Source organism: Mus caroli, unplaced genomic scaffold, assembly GCF_978045245.1.
Source record: "Mus caroli unplaced genomic scaffold, Mus_caroli_1 scaffold_3, whole genome shotgun sequence".
Classification (NCBI taxonomy): Eukaryota; Metazoa; Chordata; class Mammalia; order Rodentia; family Muridae; genus Mus; species Mus caroli.
Genome location: NW_028227258.1, coordinates 26968412 through 26996284, shown reverse-complemented (window position 1 = coordinate 26996284; position 27873 = coordinate 26968412). Strand labels below are relative to the sequence as shown.

Here is a 27873-nt window from a genome sequence, read left to right as displayed (position 1 = left end):
GTTATCTCAGCAAGCAATACTTATTTTATGATTACAAAGCTTTTAACTCCTGCCTCCCAAGAAATGTTCACAGAAGAAACTAGTAAGTCACTTTGCATTCAAGGATAAAAACAACACATACCAGGTAACAGTCTAAAATACTGATGGGCACCAGGGTAAATCCCAAATGTTTTTATGGCTACTAAATTACTGCTATTAATAAGGTCAAATGGATTATTGTTTGTGCTTATTTAAAACCATGTGCTGTTGAAACAAAAGCTAGAAAGTATAAGAGGTTTAAAACAAAACTCCTTAAGTCCACAACCACAAAGCTTTTAGTTTTGTTTGAAGTGGGGAAATACATAGTATTCTTTCCACTTCCCCCGCCCCCAGACCTCACTGCATCCCATTTTCCTTTCCTTGAGAGCCCACCCCTTCATGGACCCTTACTAGTTTAATGGTGTTTTTTTATTAGTACTATAGAACAACGTTCAAACCTCAATCTTATTTTTGAAGTTAGGCCTCTTTAAAATGATTGAGTCACAATTTCAGCAGCGTCAATGGCAGTGTATGCTCCTCAAAGTGCAGTTTAACACTCATATAGCTTAAAGCGTGATCTATTAAATGACAGTAAATCAGATGTATTGTAACAGTTTATTCTCATGGCATTTCAAGACCATATTTACATGTTTAAAGTCACTTCCAGTTCTTGCTTTTTAAATTGTGGAACAGCACGAGGGAAACTTGACAAACGCCACCATCTTTAGCAATAATGTGGCACGAGATACACTCGTCTATTTTTTCTGACCTTAAGGAATTTATGACAAAGACTTTGGTGGTGGGTATGGAGGGGGATGGAGATGGGGTGGTGTAATTCCCCAATCAAAGTTAAGAGAGGTATGTGTTTGAGTATCCTCTTTTTTAAAAAAATTTAAGCCAAAGCACTTCCCGTGCAAACTCAAGCTTTCTGTTCGCACTAATAATGGAAGAGCAACGCTGCTTTGATGGGGATAGCAAACGTCCCCAAATGCAGCAGATCCTAACTGTAAAACAGTACTCATGTACAGCGTCCAATCAGGAAAGGCTGCGACGGAAAACTGTCTTTGGGGAAAGTTAAGCCGTGCTCCAAGGTCTTTTTTTTCCTGCACTTAACTCAAAACGACCACACAACCCCCTACCAGGCAAAGGTGCCCTGTTGCTCTACCCACGTAGGAAAAAGACTAGAGGGATGGCTCGCAGCCGAGTGGCCCACGCGTCACTCTGCGGAACGGCGCGAAGCCCACGCCAAAAGCCTGCGGTGAATGTGGGGCTGGCAAGACTCTCAAGGGCTGCGAGCCGTCACCGGTCCCACCTTGGCCTCCAAGCCCAGCCCCGCCGACCCCTGAGGACGAGCGCGGATCTCAGGAGGCGGCGGGGGTACGAGCGGCCCGAGCGCCCTCTTTACCTGGTCGCAGGGGCGCGGCCAGGCAGGGAGGGCGCGGGAGCATGCGGGCGACGACACGGGCCACCGCGCCTTCCCGCCCAGCTCGAGCCGGGACTCCGAGGCTAACTTCTGGAAGCCGCGGCCTGAGGAGGAGCACTCGCCTCCCAGCGAGGCACTGAGCTGGGGAAAGGGGGGCGAAAAGAAGGAAGAGACAACGTGTCTGCGCGTCCCCCGCCCAACGCCATTCATAATCCGGCGGACCGGAAGGGGTGCCCTACGTCACTTCCTGCTGTCTCACTCGGAAACGTTCCCCTTCCGACCTGTTGCGGGAACCTTTGTTTCTCTCTTCTTAAAGCTGGTGAGGGCGGGGACGGATTCGAAGAGAGCTACCGGGAACCGACCGAGTGGCGGGGCGGAGCGGTGAGTGGTGACGAGGGTCCCCGCTTCCTGGCGCCTCGGGGGGAGGCTCGAGACCCCGCGAGGGGCGGCCGGAGCGGAGCTCCGTGGGCTGTCGGTCTCCTCCCTGCTGGAGGGGAGACCTCATAATTTGCGGGGTGGTTGCGTGGCTCCACCTGAGCGCTCCTCCTAGTCTGGAAGGACTGAGTGAGGAGGGCGCCGAGGACGGTGGCCCGGGGGATCGGGACCGTGGAATTGTCCAAGACCTTTGACCGAGGGTTCCGGAGACCTCTCTACAGCTCCCGTTTTACCTCTCTGTTCTGGCCTCCTTGAGAAGGACTTTTCCCTATTCGAGGCCGCCCCCAGTGTGTTTTGATTCCATCAAAGAATTGGCATTTCGAAGTGTCTCTTGACTCCTCTTAGCTTCTCTAGCGCTTGGGTTTGTTTTGGAATTGGGGTTTTTATATCCTGAGTTTCCAGACTTCCCCAAAGGCGAAGCACTCAATGGAAAGAAGAAGGAGGAGAAAAAGTTAATTGGAAAGGATTACAGAATCTTGCAGAAACACGAATGGGATGGTCTCTGAGTGTTGTAATGAGTATTGCACTCTCTGCAGTTTCCTTTATCTCATGCACTAGCGGGTGATCAAAAAGTTTGTTTGAAACTAGCAGGCAGGGTGAAAGAGATCTGAGAGAAAGCATCTATTTAGGTAGGGGTGCTCAATTTTGTTTGGGGACATCAGAGCAGCCTTGAAAAGGACCATTTTGGCAAAAATTCAGTTGATTCAATAAATATTTTTTAAAAACACCTGTGAAATGCTACTTGCCAGGGAAATTCCTGCATTCCCCCTCACATTCCCCCTTCATAAACTTCTGCTCTCATAAAAGCTATACACTAGTGAGATTAATGAATTAAAGACATGAAAGAATAGAAAGTGAATGCTGCAGATCAGAGCACTGTACACATCCCCACCCATAAAATAGATGATTGTCTTGCTTTTTGAGTTTGAGTTATGTTGAGAGGAAAAGACAGTTGCGTTTCATGAATGCCTTTTGCTGAAGTGATTAGAACTGTGTAGAGTAAAAGACAAGAACATTAGACTTCGGTGAGTTAGCTGAATATAATAGTCTGGTCATTGTTTTCAGAGTAACAGAGAAATAAGAGGAAGTGAGAGAAGACCATAGAGTCATCTGCCTTGAGATGGTAGTTGACAACAAAATGCGCATGACTGCTGAAGAACACATTGGTAGTGAGACTAAAGCAGGGATCATAGGACACAGAGTGTTGGAATAATAGTGGCAGGAATGAGACGAGCCAGAGAAAGAGTGGCCCAATACCAACTTAAATGTAAAAATACAAAGTATCTCTCTTGTATGCCCCTGATCTTAAAATAGGGGAGAGTAGCCAGAGCTAGAAGGGGACTTGGAAAAGGGAAGCTGGACTTAAAACTGACTTGGAGAAATAAAGGGTCAAGAGACTGCAAGAGGTCCTGTTCAGTAGGAAAATGTAATTGTTCTTTCTGGAAAGATGGGAAGTGAGCTGACCAAACAAGCATGAGAATGCTAAGTGTGAAGCCTGCTAGATAGACTAATAACCTGGGAGAGGATATGGTATTTCTTTCAGTGGCATTTGTTTGGGTGTAGACGGGAGAAGATGCCAAATAGAAGCATGTCTACACAGTAGGTAAACCTTAGAGCAGTGGGATAAGGATGCTTAGAGAACTGGAAGAGAGTAACGGAACAGCTTGTTCTAGAGTGGAAGCCGAACAGGAAGGGAATAGCATACTGCCATAAACAGAGGTAAGCAATGCAGGAGATTCTTGTGTAGGCTGGCAGTTGCATTGTGACTTGCATTGCTACAGATACTTCCTGGTGTGCCCCAACCATCCTTCCCACCAGCGCTATCACTGCCACGTCCTAGGTTATTGATAGTTTTACAGTAATAAATATTCATTTTCTTTATTTCTCTGTTTTAAACAGTGCTTAGGTTTTTAAAATAAACTCACACTTAACATATTCTTTCATCTATCTTCCTGTTCTCTATTTACATGTACATTGTTTATGCCACCTACTGCTTCTCTTTGGTTTGAAAAAGAAATAGGAGCAAGAAAGAATGGGGGTGAGGAATTAACTAAAAAAAAAATTGTCTTACAATACCCCAGATATCTTCTTGAGTTAAAACAGTGGAGAAGAAAAAAAAAAGGAAGATATAATTTGCAAAGAAGGAGGCTGTTGATTGTAGTCATAGAGAATGGTATAGCAGACTTCACATTTCACTGGCTGAAAATGAAGCTTTCTGTTAATGAACTAAATAAAATTCTTTATAAAATGTTTTAGAAGATCATAATATATGCTTAATTAAAGGTAATGTCAGGGAGAGAGAAAGAAGGGCCTGGCCCTAATGTACTGTAAATAAACCCCTGAGGTCAGAGGTTGATAAATGGAGTCATGGAATTTCTAAGCTGAGCAATACAGAAGAGGTTCTATCTGAGTACTGTTATAGCCTTTCTGATGGAACAAGTCAAAGGAACACTTCCCTGTCGGGAGCTATAAAACATGATGTCATCAGTGAGAATAGTAAAGACAGATAGATAGTGCTTGAGGAAAAAGTAGGAACTATAGGGGAATGTGTTATTAACGACTGGACTAATAAAGCTAGTTTGAGGAGGGTGAAGGGCTGAGCTCAGTAAAAACACTGGGTGGATTTGCAGGAGGAGCATCAGTACTTTAAAGAAGCCATGATGTATTGGAAGTTGCTGGATAGTTTAGTGGTCTCTAAATCTTTCTTATACACGCACACGCACACACACACAATATTCCACCATGTGCAGAACTGGGTTTGAAAGATGTCAGTAATTTATGGCAGGGGTGCACAGCATGTCAAGTCTTAGAAAAAGAACTAATTCTGAGGTTCCCCTTAGAATATTGCTGTTGACAAATTTTGTAGACTTACACCATAGGTCACCTAATTTATGGGCATCTCATTTGTGATGACAGAATTACATAGCAGTACTTTGCTTCCATTTTTCAAAAGAGAAAATATAAATCAGTGCCTCTGTCCCGTTGTAAGTATGTGTGTAGGCATCACTGTTTGCTCAGTAATCAGTAAGACAAACTGCCCTGGGTTAAGTAAACTAGTGTGTCTACAGCTACATAAGATAGGTCAGAGAAAGCTCACACTGTATTCTTCTAGCTGAAACAACACGTTTACCTCTTTAATCATGGAAATTACAGTAAATGAATTTTCCTCATCAGTGCATTTTCAAATATTCCTCCTGTCATTCTTTGAGATACTATATGTAATATAATTTAAAGCAGCAGTAGAGCCGATTTCATTTTCTTAAATTCTCACTAATATAACTGAGGTGTGGTTACTTTTTCTTTCTAGAACTCTAGCCTTCAAACTCATTATCCAGGCAATCCAGACAGATCATGGTTTAGTAGGACATAGAATTAGTAATAATTCTAATTTTTAATTATCAGATACCTTTTTAGAAACTTATAAAAAGCCTGGTGTGTATGTGTGTGTGCATGAATGTGTGTGTTCTGTCTTTCTGTCTGTCTTATTGATCTGCGCAGGGTATGAAGAGGAAAACGGAATAAATGAAACCTATTTTCAGCCTGTGCTTTCATATGCCAAGATTCAATGCACAGCAAGTTTGAATGGCATTGTAAGCCCTTGAAAATGGGAGCTTACTGTGGAATTGGGGAGAGATCTTTAACTGTAGCCCTGTAGCTGTGTTTCATTACTATGCCTTTAAACTTAAGGATAGAAGAGGATTTAAAACCTTAGTATATCAATCAAAGAATTGAACACCAAGGGTATGTTTTTATTTTAATAATTCCTTGCCTAGAAGGTATTTGGAAGAAGGACAGCCAGAAATAAAAGCACGTGATAACATTGGTATCAACTGAAAACAAAACGTGTGTTGAGAACTTTGCAGACCTTTGATGTGTGTGGCTCCACTGTCTGGCCTGTTGTTTAAGCTCCTTAGGACAGCAATGCAGTAGGTAAGGATCATTGTTCAGAGACCTTGCTTTTGAGAAACAGCTTAATGCAAGAGATCCCTCCATCTAAATGTGATATAGAAAGACTGCCACTAATGCTTTCTGGGATATTAAAAATAGCAGAGGACTGGGGAGGAAGGAAAATACACAGAAGCAAAACAAGAAACAGTTGTAAAAGCTACACAGTGACTGCGACATGAACCTGCTCTGTGATCTTATCCTTGCCCTCCCCGCCCCACACCCAGGAACACGAGATCTCTATTTTTGTGGTAAAAATAAGACTTGAAAAGAGACATTTTAATGTATAGTAAACGACTTAAAAGCAGGCAAGTTACGTGTCATAAGTTACAGATGTGTTATTAGAGATAACTAGGGAGATGCCCTGTGATTAAAGATCTTGTCAGTATTAAAACTTTGCCTTTGTAAGGTGTGGTGGCAACACACCTCCAAGCTCACCAGTGCAGAGATGCAGGCAGGAAGATGAAATTGTCCAGCCTGAGCATAGAGGGAGATCCTGTCTCAGAAATGTAGTGGATGTAGATACGGGTAAAGTTGGTAACATTCATTGTTCCAGAAGGGAGAAGGAAGTCAGATAATTTCTGTCCTTCCTTTGTCTCTAGTAACCTTTCAGATATTTTAAAATATTACAAGCAAGAAAACAAAATAGATAAGTGTTGGGATATATAATTATACACTGTCTAAATTATTCCCCCTCCTTTTTTTTTTTTTCTTTAGGTGTTTGCAATGGCTGCTACTGTGAACTTGGAACTTGATCCCATTTTTCTGAAAGCACTAGGTTTCTTACATTCAAAGAGTAAAGATTCTGCTGAAAAGCTAAAAGCGTTGCTTGATGAGTCTTTGGCTCGGGGCATTGATTCCAGTTACCGTCCAACTCAAAAGGTATCGACCTGAATACAAAGTTTGGAAAGTGTTGGAAGTGTTCAGTGATAACATCTTGATTGTCTCCAAACACTCTGTGCCATAGTAATCGTTCCTTATGTCTCAAAGAAATTACATTCTTTAGCTTTGTTCTCTTCCCTCATGCCTTCAAAGAACACCCAGAAATGTTAGTGTGGTCTAGAGCAATGGTTCTCAACTTATGGGGCACGACCATTTTGTAGGGGTTGCCTGAGTCTGTCTCAAAACATAGATATTTACATTACAATTCATAACAGTAGCAAAATTACGATTATGAAATAGCAATGAAAATCATTTTTATGGTTGATCAGCATAGCATGAGGAACTATGTTAAAGGGTTGCAGCATCAGGAAGGCTGAGAACTGCTGGTCTAGAGCATATGCTATTTTACTACCTGCTGTGCAAAAATCCCTTCTTTGCAATTTAACTTCCAGTTCTTTATAACTATTTGTATGCTGTGAAAGGTATCCAAACTTATTTCTAATTACTCTGTAATGTTTTAAGGATAAAAATATAAACAACACAGGATTTTTTTTTTTTTGACAATGAATTAAATATGGACAGGATGCTATAAGGGTAAATAAAGGTCAAGGATGACAAAGCCGTGTAGCTCCTTTATTGGTAGTGAATGGCAGTGTTATGTGACAAGAGTGTGGTTTAGTGTCAGGGACACTTTTTGAATGTCCATTTTACCTCTCGTAGTTGTGTGATACAGAATTACATACCCTGAAATGTTATGGTGTCTAACTAAGCCTTTCCTAAGTGGTTTGTGGCTATAATGAATTTTTGTAATATTAATAATCCCTGGAAATTAGTATTGCATATTTTTCTCACTTTACAGTGAGGAAACTAAATTTATTTCACCCAACCTTGGCAGAGTGAGAAGACTAAGAACTATCTTGTTGAATTGTAGAAATAACAACAAAATAAGTAAGTCAGCCGGAGTAGTGTCTACCAAGTACAGGCAGGCTTTCAGCAAGAAGTTATACTATTCTAGATCTGAAACTCCAGGTCACCCAGGTGTGGAGACACAGCTGCCCAACTAAGACGGAAGACAAAACTATGGCTAGCCTGAGTCTGATCAGAATCTGAAGCATAAGTTATGGCTACAACCCAGCTGTAGTGTCCACAGCTTTCTAGAGTGTAAGCCTGCAAGAGAATGATCACAAAAGAGTTTGGGTGATAAAGGGTCTGTGGTTGCAGTGGCTGTCTCATCGACATGCACACCATGAGAACCTCAGATAGGTACTGGTTCTGTCTCCGGTTTTCTACTGAGGCCATTGTAGGAACGGTGGTAGATGGACTAGAGTATGGTACCTTGGTTTTTAACTGGAAATTGTTTAGATCATTACTTTCTGTGCTTGTTTCTTTTCTCGGTGCTTTCTTCAGGACTTTGTACATGCCAGGCAAGCACTAAGCAGTAGACCCAGCCCTTCTACTTTGAGTAAAATGAAGGCCTCTTACCTTTTTATTTCACCTTTTTAGGATGTGGAACCACCCAAAATTTCAAGTACAAAATCACTTTCTATTAAGCAAGAGCCCAAAACATCATCTAGCCTCCCTTCCGGCAGTAGTAATGGCAAAGTCCTCACAGCTGAGAAGATAAAGAAGGAGGCCGAGAAGAGACCTGCTGATAAGGTAAGCTTTGCTTAGGTTAGGTAGGAAGGGATAAGCAATTTTCATAGGCAGAAAGAACGTCTTGTGTCCACTTCTTTATGTGGCAGTGGGTGTGGTTACATCACGATCATTTTGTAAGTATGTTTTCATAGCTGGAGACATTGAACTTTTAAGAAAATGAATAAAATCTAGATGTATATTTAACCATGGTTTGAGATAGTTGTTGTCAAGCATTTGCACCGCAAGGGAAAGTAATGACGACTCTAATCCATAACTCTGGCTGCAGTGGCTTTTGAGAAGTAAAACAAAGAAACCACATGTGACTAAACTCCAGCTTGTTACATGACAAGGCTACAGGTGATACGTGATGTGTATTTTTTGGGTAACTTGTGGAAATGGTAGTTAAAGTTCAGCAACTAATAAAGAATGCACTAAAAAGATGTTCAGTGGCCTTTGCCCTCAGGTAAGCATATTATCCCATATGTTTTCATACTATGGCTAATAATAGATGATTATTATTACTCTAACCATTGCATTATTTTTGTGCTCTTGTATTTACACAGCTGTCTTTAGAGTGTTTATATATCCCATTTAGTTATTTTTTGTTCACTCAACAGTGTTTTGTCCTTAAGTTTGTATTACGTTAATATTCTCGTGGGAGTGTGAGCACGTGTGCTACAGGGGTATCTGGAAGCCAGGGAACAAGGTGAAGGAGTTGGCTCTCCCATTTTAACAGGGTGGCTTGGGGATAGAACTCAGGCCATCAGTTTGGTAGCAACCACCTTATCCACCAAGGAGTCTCTGTGGCCAAACTGTGTTTTTCAAATTTATGTCAGTATATGTATGTCTTAGTGTGTTTTGGGTTTTTTTTTTGTTTGTTTGCTTTTTGTTTTTTACCATTTGTTTGCTACCATTAACATTGATTCTATGAATAAATAAATTTACCAATACTTTCCTGGTAAATATTTAGGAGATTTCTGTTTTTCCTTTCTTACAGTACAGCTTCAGTGAGTTATTCATATTTTTCTGTGACCATGTTAGTAATTTTTGTAAGTTATATGCCTATAAATGGATGTGAAGATAATTATATTTTTATCATTACTAGATATAACCAAATTGCTATCCAAAATCATTATAATAAATTTATACCTTTACCAATAAAGTTTAAAATTTCTAAATTCTCTGTGTACTTTCAGGATTTAATTTTTGTGAATTCAAGAGATTTACCTATAACTTTTATGTCTTAAAATTGCCAGAATTAGCTTTGGAGAAAATGTAGTGATACGTAAGTGTAGATAGGAATAGAGCTCATTATTTAGTTTTTCAATATAGTTTGAATATTACTAGTCACAAAGTGTTTTTTACATATAGTCTTTTATATATAGTGTGTATTCATGTGTATGTGTATCATGTGTTTGGATAGTGCATGCATGTCTACATGTGTGTAAATGCTCAAAGTCAACAGCAAATATCCTATGTACTTACTATCTACTCTGTGTACTGAAGCAGGTCTCTCGCTGACCCTAGAGTTCACTAATTCAAACTAATGGAACTAGCTGGCCAGGTGCCTGCTCTTATGTGGGCTTCAGGGATCCAAACTCTGGTCCTTCATGCTTGGACAGCAGGCATCTCATTCAGTCAGCAGTGTCCCCACCCCAAGAGTTTTGCTTTGTTGTTTTAAATAGCCATATTAGTCCAAACATCTTAAATGAGAGAAATAGGATAGTATATGCATTGAATTTTCAGAATTCTTTAGAATGTATAATACAAAGAGGAGTACATACATATATTAATTATACTATTTTGATTTATTTATATCTTGCTAGTTTAGGATACTAATTGCCAAGTACCTTTCTTAATTTAATTTTTAAAATTTATATAATTTCTCCCCCTTCCTTTTCCCCCCTCCTACTCCTCCATGAGTCCAACTCAAATTATAGTTAAGATTCTTCTACTGGTCCTTAGAGTGTACAGCTCTCCCTGTCAGTGTGAAAATGTCTATAAAATGAACTTTGCTGTATATTGTCCCTCGTTTCTCTCAGTGATTTAGAGTTTATGTCATGTTACTTTCACAATCGTTCAACATCTCGTTCTTTTCATAGATGAAAGATGTCACTGAAGGAATTGATGTTCCAAAGAAACCTAGACTGGAGAAGCCAGAGACACGATCCTCTCCCATTACTGTCCAAACCAGCAAGGATTTGAGTATGGCTGACCTCTCCAGCTTTGAGGAGACTAGTGCTGATGACTTTGCCATGGAGATGGGGTTGGCCTGTGTTGTTTGTAGGTAGGTTATGCTCTACCACAGAGCGTTTTCATTCTTTAGAATGAGCAAACACTCTCCTCTACTCTGTTTATCTCTGCGCCCCCCCCCCATTCAAATAATTTGTTGAGAATTTTGTTTATATTTATTATTTGGGATGAAGAACAAATAAGTAGACTGCATCTTGTAAACTACACATCTAATCCTTGAACACTGAGAACTGTCAGCTAGTTTATCTTCCAGACATAGCTTCTTTAGACTAGTATGTTGTAGTAACGCTGTCTGCATTCATGAGGCTAGAGGAAGGGATGATGCATTGTTTTAAAGGGAGGAAGAATCTATCAGAAATGTCATTTCTATCTTTTTTTAAGCTGTTTTTATTGCTTTTTCTTTTTCCTGAATTGCTGATGAGTCTTTAAAAAAATAAACTAGTACATGCCATTTCTCAAAAAACACCACTACATCTTTTCCTAAGAATAGTGGAAATGAATGTAGGCTCTCCTGAGTGACACTTTTATGCTAGAATGCATAGTTACAGAAGCATGTAATTCTGCTTGGTAGAAGATCCTTTGGTTTTGGGGTTTTGGCTTGGTTTTTGTTTGTTTGGTTTGGTTTTTTGTGGGTTTTTTTTTTCATAATTAATTTTTGTGGCTATTCTAAAAAAAATATTAACTTTTACTATTGTAGTATATTGGAACTAAGGAAATACATGCTTTGGGAGCCTTACAGAAAATGAGTTGATGACTTCTCCATAAACTGTTTTCATATACATTGTATTTTTACCCCAATCTGCTATGAAAATAAGCATCTTACAATGACTATTAATAGTAAAAGTACTAACAGGGAGAGACTTAGTGACTGTGTTTCCTTTTGTCAAGGCACGTAGTACAGTGCACTAAGCAAGTGGTGCTCGCTTTCTTGTGCTGCTGAGATGTGTACCTTTTACTACACCTGCTAGAGTATTCTGTTCAAATAGATACATTGGTCAGACTTATACCAACCATCTTGTATTAATTAGAATAAATGATTAGTGTAGGTTCTCATCTTTGGATAACATTTAATTTTTTGTTTGTTGTTTTTTAAGTAAGTTTAATGAGACAGGTTCTTACTCTAATCCAGGCTATCCTAGAACATCTAGCACAGGCTAGCCTAGAACATCTAGCACAGGCTCTGCTTAAACACACAGCGATGCCCTTCTCTTAGTCATGAGTATGCTGGAGTGACAAGTGTAAGTGTTCACACTCCGCTTACCTAACTTATTAATGATGAAGGCAAAACACATGTAGCTACCTAACAAGGGAATGTAATGGAGATACTAAGAAAGTGCTGTCATTAGTGTAGTCAGAGCCTACTACGTTTGAAAAATTAAAAAAAAACTTATAATGCTAAGTGACTAAAAATAGAATTAAACTTAATTGAAGTGTTGTAATTATTGACTAAGTATTACCTATCAGAAATGAAGGTCTTATGTAGTCTTTATACTAGTGTTTGATATTTTTCTTAATGAAGATTGATTTTTCTGAGGTTCTTTCTGTTTAACATAACAAAGTTTACCAGAAGACTGTGGAAACAGCTTTAAATTGTATGCTGAAGATACTGCAGTGTTTAACGAACTGCTTTTCTTAGACAAATGACCGTGGCATCTGGAAACCAACTGGTAGAATGTCAAGAGTGCCATAACCTCTACCACCAAGACTGCCATAAGCCGCAGGTGACAGACAAGGAAGTGAATGACCCTCGCCTGGTGTGGTACTGTGCCCGGTGCACTAGGCAGATGAAGAGAATGGTAAGAAGCACACTTTACATTCTAACCACAGTCTCACGCTCCTTTGTCCATAGATGATTCCAGAATGGAATTAGGACATTTCACATACTGAAAATAATCCTGAAAAATAAGCTAACGTTTAAGTGTTTGCATATGTACTGTAGTGTAGATTTGTGTTGCTATGCCCAAAGACATAATACATGTCCTTCTCTCTTCACCTTAATTTAAAGAAACAGGGTTGAAGACACATAGGACACTATGTTTTTCAAGCATGAAGCTTTAATCACAAACATTTTATAACACCATGACGCACAAGTGGTGAGACAGGAAGTCCCAGCCTTGTTGAGTCTGTTAAGAGGACATAGGAAAATCTTTATTCCTGAATGAGTAGAAACCAGGAAACTTGCATCTGTGCAGAGGCCTGTGTCCATCTGTCTTCCCACCTGTGTGTCTGTCTGTCTTCCCACCTGTGTGCCCAGATTCACCAGCCTTCCTCCTCATTGGACTATGGCTTTATCTTATTCTCACAATGTACTTTCCCAGTGTGCTCACACTAACTACTAATACTGAAAGCTTTATAATTTTATTAATTTAAAGGGTAAAGAAATTAATTTTATTTTATGAATTGTAGAGGTGGCTATCTACTGCAGTGGTTTGTCATCTCTTGAGTGTTCCCGTGTCTTCAATTAAGAAGTCTTAATAGAAGCATCTTTATGTCTGTTTAGCAAATGAATTTCTGTATGTTTGACCTATATTTTTTTTAAGATCTCAGTTTGTCAACTAAAGTAAAAGTCAGGAGGTCCATTTTATGTTTACTTAGATAAAGCAGAAGTAGGAAATGTTTTATTCTGTCAAAAATAGTAAAAGTTTATTAGTATATATTCTTTTTCTTTGTAACAAGAAATCTCTATATTTAACTTTTTAGTTTTTTTATAATCACTTTTTAAAAATTAGATATTTTCTTTATTTACATTTCAAATATTTTCCCCTTTCCTGGTTTCCCCTCTGGAAACTCCCATCCCTTCCCGCCTTCCCCTGCTCACAAACCCACCCACTCCCACTTCTTGACCCTGACATTCCCCTGTACTGGAGCATAGAGCCTTCACAGGACCAAATGGTGCTGGCTCAACTGGTGGTTAGCATGTAGAAGAATGCGAGTCAATCCATTCTTACCTCCTTTACATTCTTTTTTAGTTTCCTATTGAAATTAGCTCTTCAAAACTACAACCAAAATTATTTCAGATGAGCAGTTGTTATGACACACTTTTCCTCAGTACATGGAGCACACATACATGCACACAACCAGCACACACATGCTTGAACTCACAAGGACTATTCACTCTAGAAATGGAGTCCACAACAAACCAAAGTAGTCATTGTACCAATGTCCAATTGATTGGTGAGGTCACGGTGAGGGGTGATGCAAGCAGCTCCATCCCCAGAAATAGCACAGCAACACGGTGATGTCTCCTGGAGCTTGCCACACAGCTTGAAGGCTGTTGCACAGTCCAAACACCTCTGTGCAGTTTGAGTGCTCAGTCATCCCTAGCAACTGTTCACTTGCTTTCACACTGCTGGGGTGGGCTCTAGAGTTCCTGTTCTCCCCAGCACGTGACCACTTGTTTACCTCCTGAGGCTCATGAGCCTCCCCTTCTTCCTGCCAATTTGGAGGGAATGTTGCAGTTCAAAAGCGTGTGCCACACAACAGCAGTATGATACATTCCAGAGCAGGACAACCACAAAAATGAATAATTTTTAAAAGATCTTGTGAAAGACCTAAGTTTCCAAAATATTTAAATTATTATTTCTCCATCACTTTTTATTAACCAAAGTTAAAAGCTAAATTTCCTCAAGGTTTTCTTCTCTTAATTTTTAAGTTAGCTTACATCAACCTATGTACATGATTTTAATCTCTTTATATGTGGTCTTCTATAACTGACTCCATACTGATCCTTTAAAAGTAATATCCTTAAGTTAAAATGATTTTCTTTAGACCTCCCCTCAGTTGCCTGAGCTAGATGTTATGCTTGAAATCTTTCATAGTTCTTAATAGCTTTGTTTGCTAAACTTAACTGTGTACACGTCATATATGCCTCGCCTCTGCTCACTCCAGTCTTACCACTCTGTTCTGCAAGCCTCTTATTACTTAGCTACTGCAGTAGCCCGTAGAGGTCTCTTCATTTCCCTTCCATCTGTTTTGCCACTATAATGTGTAGATTTATTCATCTAGATGAGTGACTTCACTTGATCTGTTTATGTTTCCCAGTGCCCTTCAGTTACTTCCAAAGCAAAGTTGTAATATATATACACATATATATACATATATATGTGTGTGTATATATATATATATATATATGTATATATATATATATATAAAATGAGGTGTATGCCACTTAAAAGCATGTATGTGGTCCCTCTGTTTTCGCCCCATGTCTGCCTTTTAAGTCATCTTTTCCTGTTTCACCATGCACAGAGAAATGCTGCTTACTGGCTTCCTTTCCAGTTCATGTGCAGCTGATTTTCTAATGTAGCTCAGGCCCTCTTGCTTAGGGATGGTGCTGCCCACCCTGGACTGGGCCCTCCCACATCAATCATAGACATTACCACAGGCTGTTCTGATCTGGGAATTCTCAGTTGAGGTTCCCTGTTCCCAAGTGACTGCAGGTTGTGTCAAATTGACAATAACCAGCACAGCAATTATGTTTCATTTTTATATTATTGAGGTACAGGCGGTCAAAGCCAGGTCCTTGCATATGCTAGGTAACCGTAATTATATCGTCAGCACCTAATATTATGAACTCCTAGGTTAAGCTCTTACATAACTACAATTCGTCCTCATAAACACACAGGTGAAGGGAGGGAGGCATTTGTGTTGCACCTGAAGTAACAGAGCTGGGGAGGAATGCGCAGGGGTCAGCCCTGGGTCTGTTTGATACTAAAAACTGTTTTAGTCATTGCTCTGTACTGCTTACATAGCTAGGACTGTTCCTGCATTAAACACTCAGAATCTGAAAAAGGATTCATGTTTACAGGGAGACTTTGGTAGTATTGATTTTGTCATAAAATAAAGTCAGTTATTGGTCAAAATAAAAATGCTTAGGAAGAATAAATAAAATTCTTACTGAATAACATGGAAATTATATTTATAAACTTTTCTAAGGATTTGATTCACTTGTATGAAAAACCTCAAAAATGTGTTGTTATTCATGAATAATTAATTCTTCCCTTTCAATTCGGTGTTTAAAACCATGTAAATTACCAGAGTTGTTTTTAACTCATCTTCAGTAACTTAAAAACTTACAACTGAACCTCAAGAAGAAACTACTTCAGTCTTTGGCTAACATAAAAAGAAATGACGTGCACTATTTAAGGAGTGATGCTAACTGGATGCTTCCATGATTGTCTCCCACTTTCTGTGAACTCAGCATCTATGTAGTCCATCTACTCTGCATTGAGAATATTTGTTGGTAGAATAAGGGCATTAAAGCATCAGTACAAAGCCAGGACAGGCTGGTTTCCCTGCTATTATTTCAATATTTGATATTTCAATATAACATTCATCTGCATGGCATTTAGATTTAGAAACCTAGAGATGAGTTACTGTCTACAGAGGTCTTCTCTAAATGTAGTATTTTCCCCCTAGTGCTGTAGCTGGAACTCTAGGGCCTTACATGCTAAGTATGCTTTACAGCTGAGCTACATCCCCCAAGCTTTCAGAGTACATTGTTTGAGGGTGGGGGCTGTGAGAGACACACAAACAGAGAGAGAAAGAGACGGGGACCGAGCCAGAGCCAGAGAGAATGAGTTTGTTGGAGCTGGTTCTGTCCCTCCACCTTTACATGGGTTTCAGGGATTACACTCGGGACTCCAGGCTTGTATGGAAACTTCTTTACTCAGTGAGCCCCGCCCTTAGTGCGTTTTGTTTCTTTTGTTTGTTTACTTGTTTTACTTCTTTTTGTCTCTATTTGTATCCCTAGCTGTTTTGAACTCACTAGGTAGACCAGGCTGGCCTCGAATTGACAGAGATCCAGGTGCTTCTACCTCCCATAAGTTTTTAAGACAAGGTCTTAATGTAGAAATCAGGTAGGCCTTTGTACTTCTTTTATATCCCAGGCTGCCCCTAAACTCCTAGTCTTCTTGCTTCCGCCTCCTGAGTACTTAGAGACAGATGTCACTAGGCCCGGATACTATGCTGATTATCTGAGGGACTTGATTGAACATCCACAGATTTTGGTATTTATTAGGGGTTCTGAAACCCATTCTGCACGGATAACAAAGAGTAGCGGTACCATAGTTTGGGATTTTCCTTTATTGAAAACAGGAGGGTTATCTTGTTAAGATAATATTTAATGAACCCTAATTTGCATGATCGATGGTATCATTACTCTTCAGAAACTAATGAAATCTGTAAAACTATATGTTGATTTCTTTTGATATTTCAATATCATCACAATATTTTTAGAACTATTGTTAACGTTCAATGTTTATAGTTTTAATGCATTTTTAATTTTGTTATTTAATAAAAATCCATCTGTTTTTCATAGGCTCAGAAAACTCAGAAGCCACCACAGAAACCAGCGCCCACTGTTGTTTCTGTGACTCCAACTGTCAAGGATCCATTAGTCAAGAAGCCAGAAACCAAACTTAAACAAGAGACAACCTTCCTAGCATTCAAGAGAACGGAAGTTAAGGTAAAGTGTGTTTGTTTTCATTGGCGTTAAACCTCAGTGTGGCTGACTGAAGGGCAGGCTCTCCTAAAAGTTTGCTGAGAAAGTTTATTATGTGACTGATGTTGGAAGTGAAGAACACTAATAATCATTAGATAGGAAGGGAGCATTTATATCAGAGTTTACTTTCTACACTGAAGTATGAGGTGGTGCTAGGTTCCCAAGTGTGTAGTGCTTCATGCCTGTACATCCTGGTTGTGTTCTACACCATCTGTCACTCTGTGGAGCAGCCCAGGCCACAGCAGTCATTAGAGTCAAGTGCTCAGCACATCCACCTTGCTTTCCTGTTTATCCTTCATTGACCACTGGTCTTTTAGTCACTTTAAATAAGTTCTCTTTGGTGGAGTTTGATGAAGAGTCACCTCAGCAGATAGTTTCATGTTTTATAGAAGGGAAAGGAGAAAAATGGATTTTTCAAACTGGAAGTTAAGTTTGCCACACTGTGTTCTTTGCTTTCATTTTCTGTCACCAGCAGTGTGTGTCCCAGGAATTTATGTTTTGTAAGATGTTTTTCCTAATCAAGATATCATGAGATAATTATATAATGCTATTATAAAAATGTGGCTTTTCAGGACATGTGAACAAAAGTTTCAACTTTTCTTATCAATAAAACCCCCAAAGCACTCTTATTTTGATTGCTTTTTCTGGTGCTTAAAAGTATTCATATACAGACTATGTTGAAGGCAGCTTTGTAAGAGCTAAAGAAGTCTTGCCAACTATTTCATAAGAGCTCAATTCTAAAATACAAATAGATATTCTAGATTCTGTATCACTATTTTTATACTTTATGTATTTTTCTCTTTAAATACAGACAGTCCTATATCTGACTTCCCCTTTGAATGTTTTTGTGAACTTGTCTCAGTATGAAAGAATGTGAGTGAACAGAAGTCACCTATATGCTTAAAACAGCAATCAGCAATGCTTAGGGCCTCTTGTCTGTCTGTGTAGGAAGTTGATCAGAGAAGCCGAAATGTTAGAGTTGACACGTGAGCCAGGAGTGTGTCAAACCTCCCCAAAATGCCAGTGCCACCCAAGAGGCAGATGCAAAGTCTACTATGTGAAAGTTGGGGTCTATTACTATAGTTTCAATGGAAACACACACTGCGAAACTGCTTTTATGAGTTCTTTTTAATGTTTCCTCAGTTTACACATCTGAGGATATTTTATCTTAGAATAGATGTTGAAATTTTTGTGGCAACTTGATTATTTTAAGTGAGTTTAGAACTTCTATATAGACACTTCCTTTAACACATCCATCAGTGATTGAATCTTTGTCTTAGGTATTTTCTCCTGAGTGTCTTGTGTGTAAACAGTTTTTTTGGTTTGGTTGGTTTTCTTTTTTTATTAAAGTAGATTGGATTTAAATGTGTCGTGAGCTAGGTGAAACTTTGGGTGGTAAGAAAAGTGACTTGAAGAACTAAGTCTGACTCTCTCTGTCGTTTGTGACTCAATCGTAGGGCAGTTCCCCAAAAGAATCTCATGTATTTTCTCTGGAGTCACTAAAACAGTGTGGCATTCAGGAACTGCGAGTTGTGTAGCAGTCTCCCTGACTACAGAAACGCCCATGTGTTTCCCAATTCAGCTTCGTAAGAACCTAATTTTGTTGTGTTGTCCATATTGTCCACAGCATTACTTCTTTATATACAAGTAAGCATTTATATTCAAAGACATGCAGGTGTTGATTATATTTGGCTCTAATGTAAGACTTATATTTTTTATTTTTTTTAGCCATCCACGGTTATTTCAGGAAATTCTTCTAGTAACAATGTGTCCTCTTCGGTAACTAGTGGCCTAACTGGATGGGCAGCTTTTGCAGCCAAAACTTCTTCAGCTGGTCCATCAACAGCAAAATTGAATTCAGCAGCACAAAACAGTAGTGGAAAACCTGCTGCCTCATCCTCTAACCAGAAGCCTGTGGGTTTGACTGGTCTGGCAACATCATCCAAAGGTGGAATAGGTTCCAAAATAGGTTCTGGTAACAGCACTAGCCCCTCTGTCCCGTTGAAACCGCTTCCACCACTAACCTTAGGCAAGACTGGCCTGAGTCGCTCAGTTAGTTGTGATAACGTCAGCAAAGTGGGTCTTCCTAGTCCTAGTAGTTTAGTTCCTGGAGGCAGCAGCCAATTGAGTGGGAATGGAAATAGTGCTACAACGGGGCCCAGTGGAAGTACCACCAGCAAAGCCACATCAGAGACCAGCAGCAGTACCTCAGCATCTCTTAAAGGTCCAACTTCACAAGAATCACAGCTCAACGCAATGAAGCGATTACAGATGGTCAAGAAGAAAGCTGCCCAAAAGAAACTCAAGAAGTAATATGGCCAGATAGATTTTTATATCATATTACTCTAAAACTTAAAAAACAAAACGAAACAAACAAAAACCCTTACTGGGACAAAAGTTGTAATGTACTGTACCTTAATAAAAATCTTGATCAAATCTCCATTGTTTGTTACATTAAAATGCTAATATTATTTAGCCAAACTTGGATCTATTTCTTTCAGTCTGTTTATCATTTTTAATTTCCATAGTGTGTGAAAATAGTGATTATAATGACTGATTCATGAAAGAGCTTCAAGAAATTGATGGCACATGCAGATGAAAAGAAATGGCTCACCTGGTACCTTATGGGTGACAGGTACAACTCAGTAGAAAGTGTTCCAGCGTTTTATAAAATCTGAAATGTTGAGTGTCAGTCATTGTCCTCATGTCAGCTAGAATCTCTCTCCAATTACCTCCTCTTTAATCAAAATTAATTTTGAAAGTTAATTCCCCTCGCTTCCTATCATGTCTTTAGCTCTCAACCACCCCTTATCAGTTACTTAGGGAGTTGTTCCAGTACATTATGAATGCTCATACAATATACTTTCTCACGTTGCCCACTTTCCGTACCTGGCCAGTGTGTGGATATGTGCAGATATGTACATTTAATAAATGCTGACTTGACTCATCCTGGTTGCACATTCTGAGAGTTATTGAGAAGAGTATCCATTTCCAAGAGGCTTTGCAGATGGAGATTTATGACTAGTTTGCACCCAGCTTCTTCCTCAGAGTCAAAGGACAAGCTGTTTTTAATACTCAAGAATGTTTAGTGTGGTTTATCTTTGTATGAAAGAGGCTCCTACCTAATTATTCTTGAGATTTCTGTCAGAAAGTGTTCATATGTTTTGAATATTGTTAGGATATGGTTTGTCTCCTAAGGTTTTATGTGTTAGAAGCATAATCCCCAATATGGCAATGGAGTTGGTGGTTGACAGGTGGAGCCTGTTGGGGGATCAGTATGCCCTTGGGAAGGATTAATTAGTCCTCATATGTCCACTGACTAATTCTGGCCAAGAGTGGAGTTATAAAAGGCTATCCCAGAATTGACCCTTGGGCAAAATCTCTGAACTCTTGCCATGATGTGATCCTATATACATGGTCCAAGCCATTGTCTTGTAAGCTAATGCATTAGCCATTAGTTTACATATATATGTATCTATATATATATATATATATAGAGAGAGAGAGAGAGAGAACAGAGAACAGAATACTTTCTGTATCTGACCAGTAAATGTATTATAGAAAAATAGCGTCCTTTCCTTTTTATAATCAATGAATACCTCATTATTTCCCAAAACTGAATCTTGTGATTTCCTATATTCATTGAGTCAAATTGCTTTAAATCTAATCTCAGTGTATCTTTATCCCTAGATTTTCTAATATCATTATTCTAATAATAAATTGATAATCATTGTAAAAGAGAAAACGTTTAAATTAAGCTTGGTCTTTTTCTATGGGAATATTTTTAACTGTTAAATAATGGCGTTAAATTGTTCATAATAAATTAGAAACCAATATTGAAATAAACTCAAAATTTAGAGATGGAATAAATATCTATTTATATACTTAAAAATGTGCCTGTAGATGTTTTTGTTTTGTGAATCACCTTTCTGTTCATTAACACTGGTTTGGTATAAACTCCATATCCCCTTTATAAAGAGTTCAAAACAGTTTGTTTATACTTCAGTTGCAATTTTGACTTAACAAAGTGATCTGACACAAGCTTATATCAACAGCTATTACAGTTACTGAAATTCACTCCCTTGAAGACATTAGAGAAATAATGCTTAGTACAGTTTACATATTAGCTTTGAAGTAAAAAAAAATTTAGTCCCATTACAGAAAGTGTGCTGGATCTGAGAGAAGCAATTGTTTTGATATTTGTGGCACTAGTTGGAAATTTTAATGAGTTTAGGAAGTAATTTATCTTTCAGCGAATAGGATTCTTTGTATAGGTAATGTGTGTGTGTGTGTGTGTGTGTGTGTGTGTAGTAAGGGCCTAAATTAGGTATTTTTAAGGTATATATTTGATATTAGAAATTATTAGAAATTAGCTCGTAGGCCTTTATTTTTTTCCTCATCAAGTATACTACAAGAAGCAGTTATGAAATTAGCAATAGTATGTTTTTTTTTTTTTTGGTTATGTATAACAAGGATTTCTAACACAAGTTATATGAGGGGTAGAGAGCTTGTTTTGTCTTAAATAGCATTGGGATCTCTAGCTCTCCAGTGAATGAGTGAACAAGTGAGAAGGTGTCTTAGTTTTCTCTTCTGTTGTGGTAAAATACTCTGACAAAAGCAACCTAAAAGAGAAAGGGTTTATTTGGGCTTACAGCTCTCAAGGGACAGAATCCATCATGATGGTGAAAGCACGGCACCAGACCATGAGGCCAGTTGATGAGCTTGTCTCAGCTTTCAGGAAACAGGACATAGAGCAGGGTATAAAACCTCAAAGCCCCGCCCCCCCCCAAGTGACTGTTTCCTCTAGAAAGTCTTCACTTCCTCTAGATCCCATAACGTTCCAAAAAGCACCACCAGATGGCAACAAAATGATGACCCATAGGAGCCAAGGGGAAACATTGGACATTAACAACCACAACAGCAAGTGCTCTTGTAGAGATTTAGAATTGACAATTGGAACAATTCTGGTCAGTATCCTTTTCCTGTTTTTCATATTGTAATTTATGAGATTAAGCATAGAATTTAGTGAATTGAAAATAGATGAAACGACACAGAAAGAATGCTGGTCTTAAGATGCAATGATCTGGTCTTCAACTCCTTTGTGTTAGTTTCCTACTTTATAAAACACAGTTCAGATGAGATAAAATGAAAAGACTTAATACAAACAACCCCTGGTTTATAATGCTTTACTGTTTTCTTTTTTTCAGTACTGTGAAAGTCACATACATTTAGTTGCATCTGCACTTCAAGTCATCTTCCTGTGTTGCTCACATATTCTGCAATTCTATTTCATTTCCAGGCATGGGCAAAAGGTTGCAGCTCCCAGTAATTCATGTGATCATGCCACCAAGCAACTGATGCTCTCTATATAGCAATGACTTTCTGAACAATGTGAGAGTCAGTAGATCAGGATGTTTTAAACACATGGTGAGTATATCAGGATATAAGTCCACTAGAAAAGCACATCTGTATTTAAAAGTTAGATGATTCCAGATCTTGACGAGGGCGCGACAGTAGTTTTATTGGTTACAATTATAACTTGTTACGACCCCAGGTTTCACAGGAAATACATCACTTTTAACAAAATGAAATTTTAGTAGTACAAAAGTCACAAGAAATTAGAAATGTGATGGATACATTCAGATGCCTCAGTGGAATTTTAAGCAAAACAAAACAAATTTAATTTAGTTTCCCAGCATTTCCAACCAAGAACATCTTAAGTCCAGTCTTTTCCAATTTGTTGACCTGTTTTTCAAAATACGCAAAATTTACCTGCATCTAACCAGAGTATACAACCGTGAAAATCGTAGCTACATAAAGACCCCAGTGTGAGAGCCAGTAGAACTGAAGTACTATAGTTTGGACTGGATTAATTTTACATCTATGTGTATATAGAGAAGGAAGCAACTACAGAATTAGACCTTGAAGATTTGTATTCTTTACACAGGATCTATTCCTACAGAATTCCAAGTCCAGTGTCTGTCTAGTCAGTGAACTGTAACCACCTCATTAACCATAGTATAAATGTATAGGATCATTTGGTCTGAATTTTGTAAGGTCTGAATATCTTCACTAGTTAGCAATGCAGTGCATATATTAGGAAGCTTTAGTACTACAAACAACTTAAAGGGTAAGGGCTTTATTTCTTATAATCTCCTCCTTTTATTCATACAGCTTTGTGAAGTCAATGTGGTAAATAAAGATCCAAGAAGTGACAATTCCATGTCTCAGTAGCTGAAACAACCATTTGTGTAAACCACCCAGACTGTGTTCATTACAAATAGCATCAGGCATTTTAAAAGCAGTTTCTCAAAATCTGGATTGTATTTAAATCTGGATTGTATTTTGGAACGATTTGGAATGTTCCAGCATTTAACATCTGATACCCATTGCTTCATTGCTGTGACTAAACATGCATTTATCTCTTCCTTACTTCCTCCTGTCCTTCAATGTCAAGATATTTTTTCTGAAGTATAAGGTAGGTTTAGAAAGTGGCTTTGTGATTTTTTTCATGATTCTGCACCAATGATAATTTTATATTACTAGACAGATATTTTATACTCTATATTATATATGATAGTAGTTTTAACTACTAGTATTTCAAAATGAAATGTAAATAAGATGCATATATTTTTATTTATTTTAAAAAAGAAAACTAGCTACAAAAGCTTCCTCTTCATCTTGGTAAACAAAATATTGCCCACTTCAGAGGATCCTATTCTGTATAATATTAATTTAAAAAGGAATATAACAAAATACATTAGAATGCCTAGTAATTATACCAATGCAACCAATGGCTTAATCTTTTGAACTGCTTACATATATATACAACCTATAAGCTATCTTGGAAATGTATTTTTCTGAGGTCTATTAAAATGTCTAATTTCAGAATTACAAGGTACTTGATTTTAAGTAAAATAAGTAGAAAATGAAGGTAGTATATAATTTTTCAGAGCTCATGTATAGTATTGGGCTCATCATGATAGGAAAGTTGCAGTCACTGGCTTCATGCCAGTTCTTTCTCAGGAGCTAACTCAAGGGTTGGTTTTCCTGGCATGGATTTTTCACAGGTCAGACAGGAAGCATCCCTCCTAGGGCCACATCAGTAGACAAAACTTCTCCTGCATCTAATCACTGATTTCAGCCAGAAAAGCACAACTGTGCTATTTATAGAATCCTTCATTTTTGTGTAAAACATTGAAGCTTGGTGTGCAGGTGTGCGGGTGCACACAGCCATGAATAAATCATGCCTCCTTGGACATTTTCATAGTGTCCTTAAGTAGCAACTTTGGATTTCTTTTTGCTTAACCTTAGACAAACAAATTCATGCTTTAAAATTGAATTTAAAGAGCAACTAATCTTGTTTAAAGTCTCTAATATCTTTTAGAAAGTATTTTGTTGCCCTACTTAAAAAAGAAAACTTTATACTAAAACAATGTCACAAGAACGTTATAAAGCTACTTTAATGCACTTAGTAGTAGTATAAGCTGTTTCTTTCGTAATAGAATTCTATTTCTGGTTTGGGGAGCAGGTATGGTATTCAGCCAGCTGGATTATTTTGTTGTAGAACTCTTTATTTTGTTGTTGATATTGCTCAGTAATAGATGTAACCATATATATGGTTATCATATCATATAAATGATGTATATAATATATAATATATATATTGGGTATATCAAATCTTTCAAAGTAACAAATTTTTAAAAATGTTGTTAAGATTTTATGGGAAATGAAAATCTACTGTAATTGTAAGAGTAACCACTAAAAATCAAACAAAATGAGAAGTCTCACTGTTCCATGATCCTAAACACACTCTGCTTATCAGTCATAGTCAGTGTGGCTTTACTTCTAGGATATCACTGTTGTCCTCATTAAACTAAACTTTGCATGGCCGGGTACTGCATTGATTTGCACTGTGCTAAAACCCTCAGAGTTATCAGAGTTCCTGATAAACAGCAACTATTTGATAATGCTGACCAAGTAAACATGCCAGACATTTTGGTCTTCATAAAATAGTCTCTATTGAGTTGTTACTTCCAACGACTTTTGTTTTCCTTCCTTCCTTCTGAGCACTTGCCTGGGTTCACCTCATCCCCACATCTGTCCCACTTTCTCTATGTTAATCCAATAATGTCTTGGCTGAATAGGCCTGAAGTTTTGGAGGACAGCTCTCAGAGGGGTAGCGGAATTTGAAGCATAACGCCCTGCCATGATGTTATAGCTAATGCAATCCTCTGCACCGTGTCTGAATACAAGCTGGCCACCAAAAGTACTTACATCTTGGCTCTGAAGTAGAATGAACACTGCCCACGTACCTTCTAAATCAGAGCGATCCAAAATGTTTCTTCATTAAAGCCTCATCAGTAGTCATTTATGACAGCTTTAAAACCATTACACTTTCGTAATGCTTAATCAAAACAAAAACAAAGTACAAATAATGAATTTTGACTCTTCATTCTTCTCTCTCAGGCTCATGTCTATGTAAGCTCTTCATGTTGAAAAGCTGTTAAATATATAAATGTAAATCAGAGAAGTCTGAGTCCCTCCAGGTCCCTTGTTTACATCATTCTTTTGTACTCAAGGAGCATACAGTGTAGTCAGTAGGAACAGACCTTGGAACCACGTTGTCTATTTGAACCCCCTCGACCACTTGCTAGCAGTGTTTATTCTTTATGTTGCATTAAATCGTGATATAGAAATCATTTAAATGATCATGTGCATCATGGAATACATACTTAGTAAGTTTTGGATATTATTAATATCTTGTGTTTTCCTTTTAATTAAAAAAGGTATTTAAAATGGATCCCTATAAAGACTTCTAATTGCCTGTTACTTTTCTGTGTAATTAGTTTATTCTTTGACTTATACATGTATGTATAATCTGTATTGTACTCATATTGTATAAACTGCAGAATATATTGTGTATATGTAAACATGTTTATGTGCAAATAAAAAAATGTGAAAAATATGTTTAAGGCAGAGTACAGAAAAAAATATTACAATAAAGTACCTTACTCTAAGAGTACCTTACTCTTAGATCCACTCTCTTGGTGATGATAAATGAAAATATATCTTTTCAAAAGATCTCTACCTCTAAGTGTATAGTCAGAGCTGAGGCTGTGTAACTTTGCAGTTTTTGTTGGTAGTATGTCTGTCAACAATTTTTCTTTATACATCAATGAAATTGTCCTATTGGGAAGCAAGATTTGTCTTCAAAATGTGATACACTGTTCATATGGTTTGAAGGTTTCTTGCTTTCTGGTTTGAAGCTGCAGTGTCGGTTTTATGAGGTAGTCAATAAGCAACTTGCCAGGAAATGTTGCTTATTTTCTTAAGCATACGTCATCTTCCCAAGATAGTTGGCAGGCACATACCCTTTCTGACCTTGAGCTTCAGCTAACCACCACTCTTTGTTTCCACTTAGATCACAGAATCTAAGTATATGAACTCGCTGGTACTCTTGAAGGCTGAGTTCGTGGTCACTCCGAGCTTGGAAAGCATGAACTGCATAGAAAATCTAGACCAAAAACAAAGACATGGTTGGTGGCAGAACCTAAGACTGTGGAGAAACTTAACATGTTTCCACCTTTTCCTTAATCATCAGGGAAATGCAAATCAAAACAACCCTGAGATTCCACCTCACACCAGTCAGAATGGCTAAGATCAAAAATTCAGGTGACAGCAGTTGCTGGCGAGGATGTGGAGAAAGAGGAACACTCCTCCATTGTTGGTGGGATTGCAAGCTTGTACAACCACTCTGGAAATCAGTCTGGCGGTTCCTCAGAAAATTGGACATAGTACTACCGGAGGATCCAGCAATACCTCTCCTGGGCATATATCCAGAAGATGTCCCAACCGGTAAAAAGGACACATGTTCCACTATGTTCATAGCAGCCCTATTTATAATAGCCAGAAGCTGGAAAGAACCCAGATGTCCCTCAACAGAGGAATGGATACAGAAATTATGGTACATTTACACAATGGAGTACTACTCAGCTATTAAAAAGAATGAATTTATGAAATTCCTAGCCAAATGGATGGACCTGGAGGGCATCATCTTGAGTGAAGTAACACAATCACAAAAGAACTCACACAATATGTATTCACTGATAAGTGGATATTAGCCCAAAACTTAGGATACCCAAGATTTAAGATACAATTTGCTAAACGCATGAAACTCAAGAAGAATGAATACCAAAGTGTGGACACTGTGCACCTTCTCAGAATTGGGAACAAAACACCCAGGGAAGGAGTTACAGAGACAAAGTTCGTAGCGGTGATGAAAGAATGGACCATTTAGAGACTGCCGTACCCAGGGATCCATCCCATAATCAACTTCTAAACGCTGACACCATTGCATACACTAGCAAGATTTTGCTGAAAGGACCCAAATATAGCTGTCTCTTGTGAGACGATGCTGGGGCCTAGCAAACACAGGAGTGGATGTTCACAGTCAGCTATTGGATGTATCACAGGGCTCCCAATGGAGAAGCTAGAGTAAGTACCCAAGGAGCTAAAGGGATCTGCAACCCTATTGTTGGAACAACATGATGTACTAACTAGAACCCCGGAGCTCTTGTCTCTAGCTGCATATGTATCGAAAGATGGCCTAGTCAGCCATCAATGGAAAGAGAGGCCCATTGGACTTGCAAACTTTATATGCCCCAATATAGGGGAATGCCAGGGCCAAAAGAATGGGAATGGGTGGATAGGGAAGTGGGGGGGCGCTATGGGGGACTTTTGGGATAGCATTGGAAACGTAATTGAGGAAAATATGTAA

The 27873-nt window shown here is 38.5% G+C and overlaps 3 protein-coding genes across 10 annotated transcripts in view; 1 reads left to right on the top strand and 2 right to left on the bottom strand.

The window, feature by feature from the left end:
* The window catches only part of Gstcd (glutathione S-transferase C-terminal domain containing), a 104115-nt gene extending 102283 nt beyond the window's left edge, over nt 1-1832 (bottom strand). For 4 of the 5 annotated variants that reach the window (XM_029475262.2, XM_085835512.1, XM_021157657.2 and 1 more), the window contains exon 1: nt 1424-1698. The gene's annotated coding sequence lies outside the window, so the exon portion shown is untranslated. Of the gene's footprint in view, nt 1-1423; nt 1699-1722 lie in introns of those variants that run through there. The other variant, XM_021157659.3, reaches the window with a different exon arrangement.
* Nucleotides 72-20406, top strand: Ints12 (integrator complex subunit 12). 3 transcript variants are annotated; one of them, XM_021157662.3, is made up of 7 exons: nt 72-124; nt 6539-6703; nt 8207-8359; nt 10441-10625; nt 12228-12387; nt 16911-17057; nt 18822-20406. In XM_021157662.3, the coding sequence occupies exons 2-7, from the start codon at nt 6548-6550 to the stop codon at nt 19404-19406; spliced, it is 1386 nt and encodes a 461-aa protein (XP_021013321.1). In that variant the 5' UTR covers nt 72-124; nt 6539-6547; the 3' UTR covers nt 19407-20406. The 3 variants fall into 3 exon arrangements, with proteins under 3 accessions (XP_021013321.1, XP_021013320.1, XP_021013322.1); XM_021157661.3 differs by lacking the exon at nt 72-124 and adding an exon at nt 1706-1822; XM_021157663.3 differs by lacking the exon at nt 72-124 and adding an exon at nt 5676-5806.
* A 4331-nt stretch (nt 20407-24737) lies between these two features.
* The window catches only part of Arhgef38 (Rho guanine nucleotide exchange factor 38), a 113407-nt gene continuing 110271 nt past the window's right edge, over nt 24738-27873 (bottom strand). Inside the window, exons 14-15 of one of the 2 annotated variants that reach the window (XM_085835511.1) lie at nt 26468-26610; nt 24738-25596 (exon numbers count right to left, since the gene is read on the bottom strand). In XM_085835511.1, coding sequence (XP_085691637.1) covers nt 25584-25596; nt 26468-26610 — 156 coding nt within the window. In that variant the 3' untranslated portion in view covers nt 24738-25583. Of the gene's footprint in view, nt 26611-27873 lie in introns of both variants that reach the window. The other variant, XM_021159127.3, reaches the window with a different exon arrangement.

Coding starts and splice junctions, on each gene's coding strand:
- Ints12 (XM_021157662.3), top strand. CDS start 6,548: ATGGCTGCTACTGTGAACTTGGAACTTGATCCCATTTTTCTGAAAGCA. Junction 12,388..16,910: donor CTAGGCAGATGAAGAGAATG/GTAAGAAGCACA, acceptor TGTTTTTCATAG/GCTCAGAAAACTCAGAAGCC. Junction 17,058..18,821: donor TCAAGAGAACGGAAGTTAAG/GTAAAGTGTGTT, acceptor TATTTTTTTTAG/CCATCCACGGTTATTTCAGG.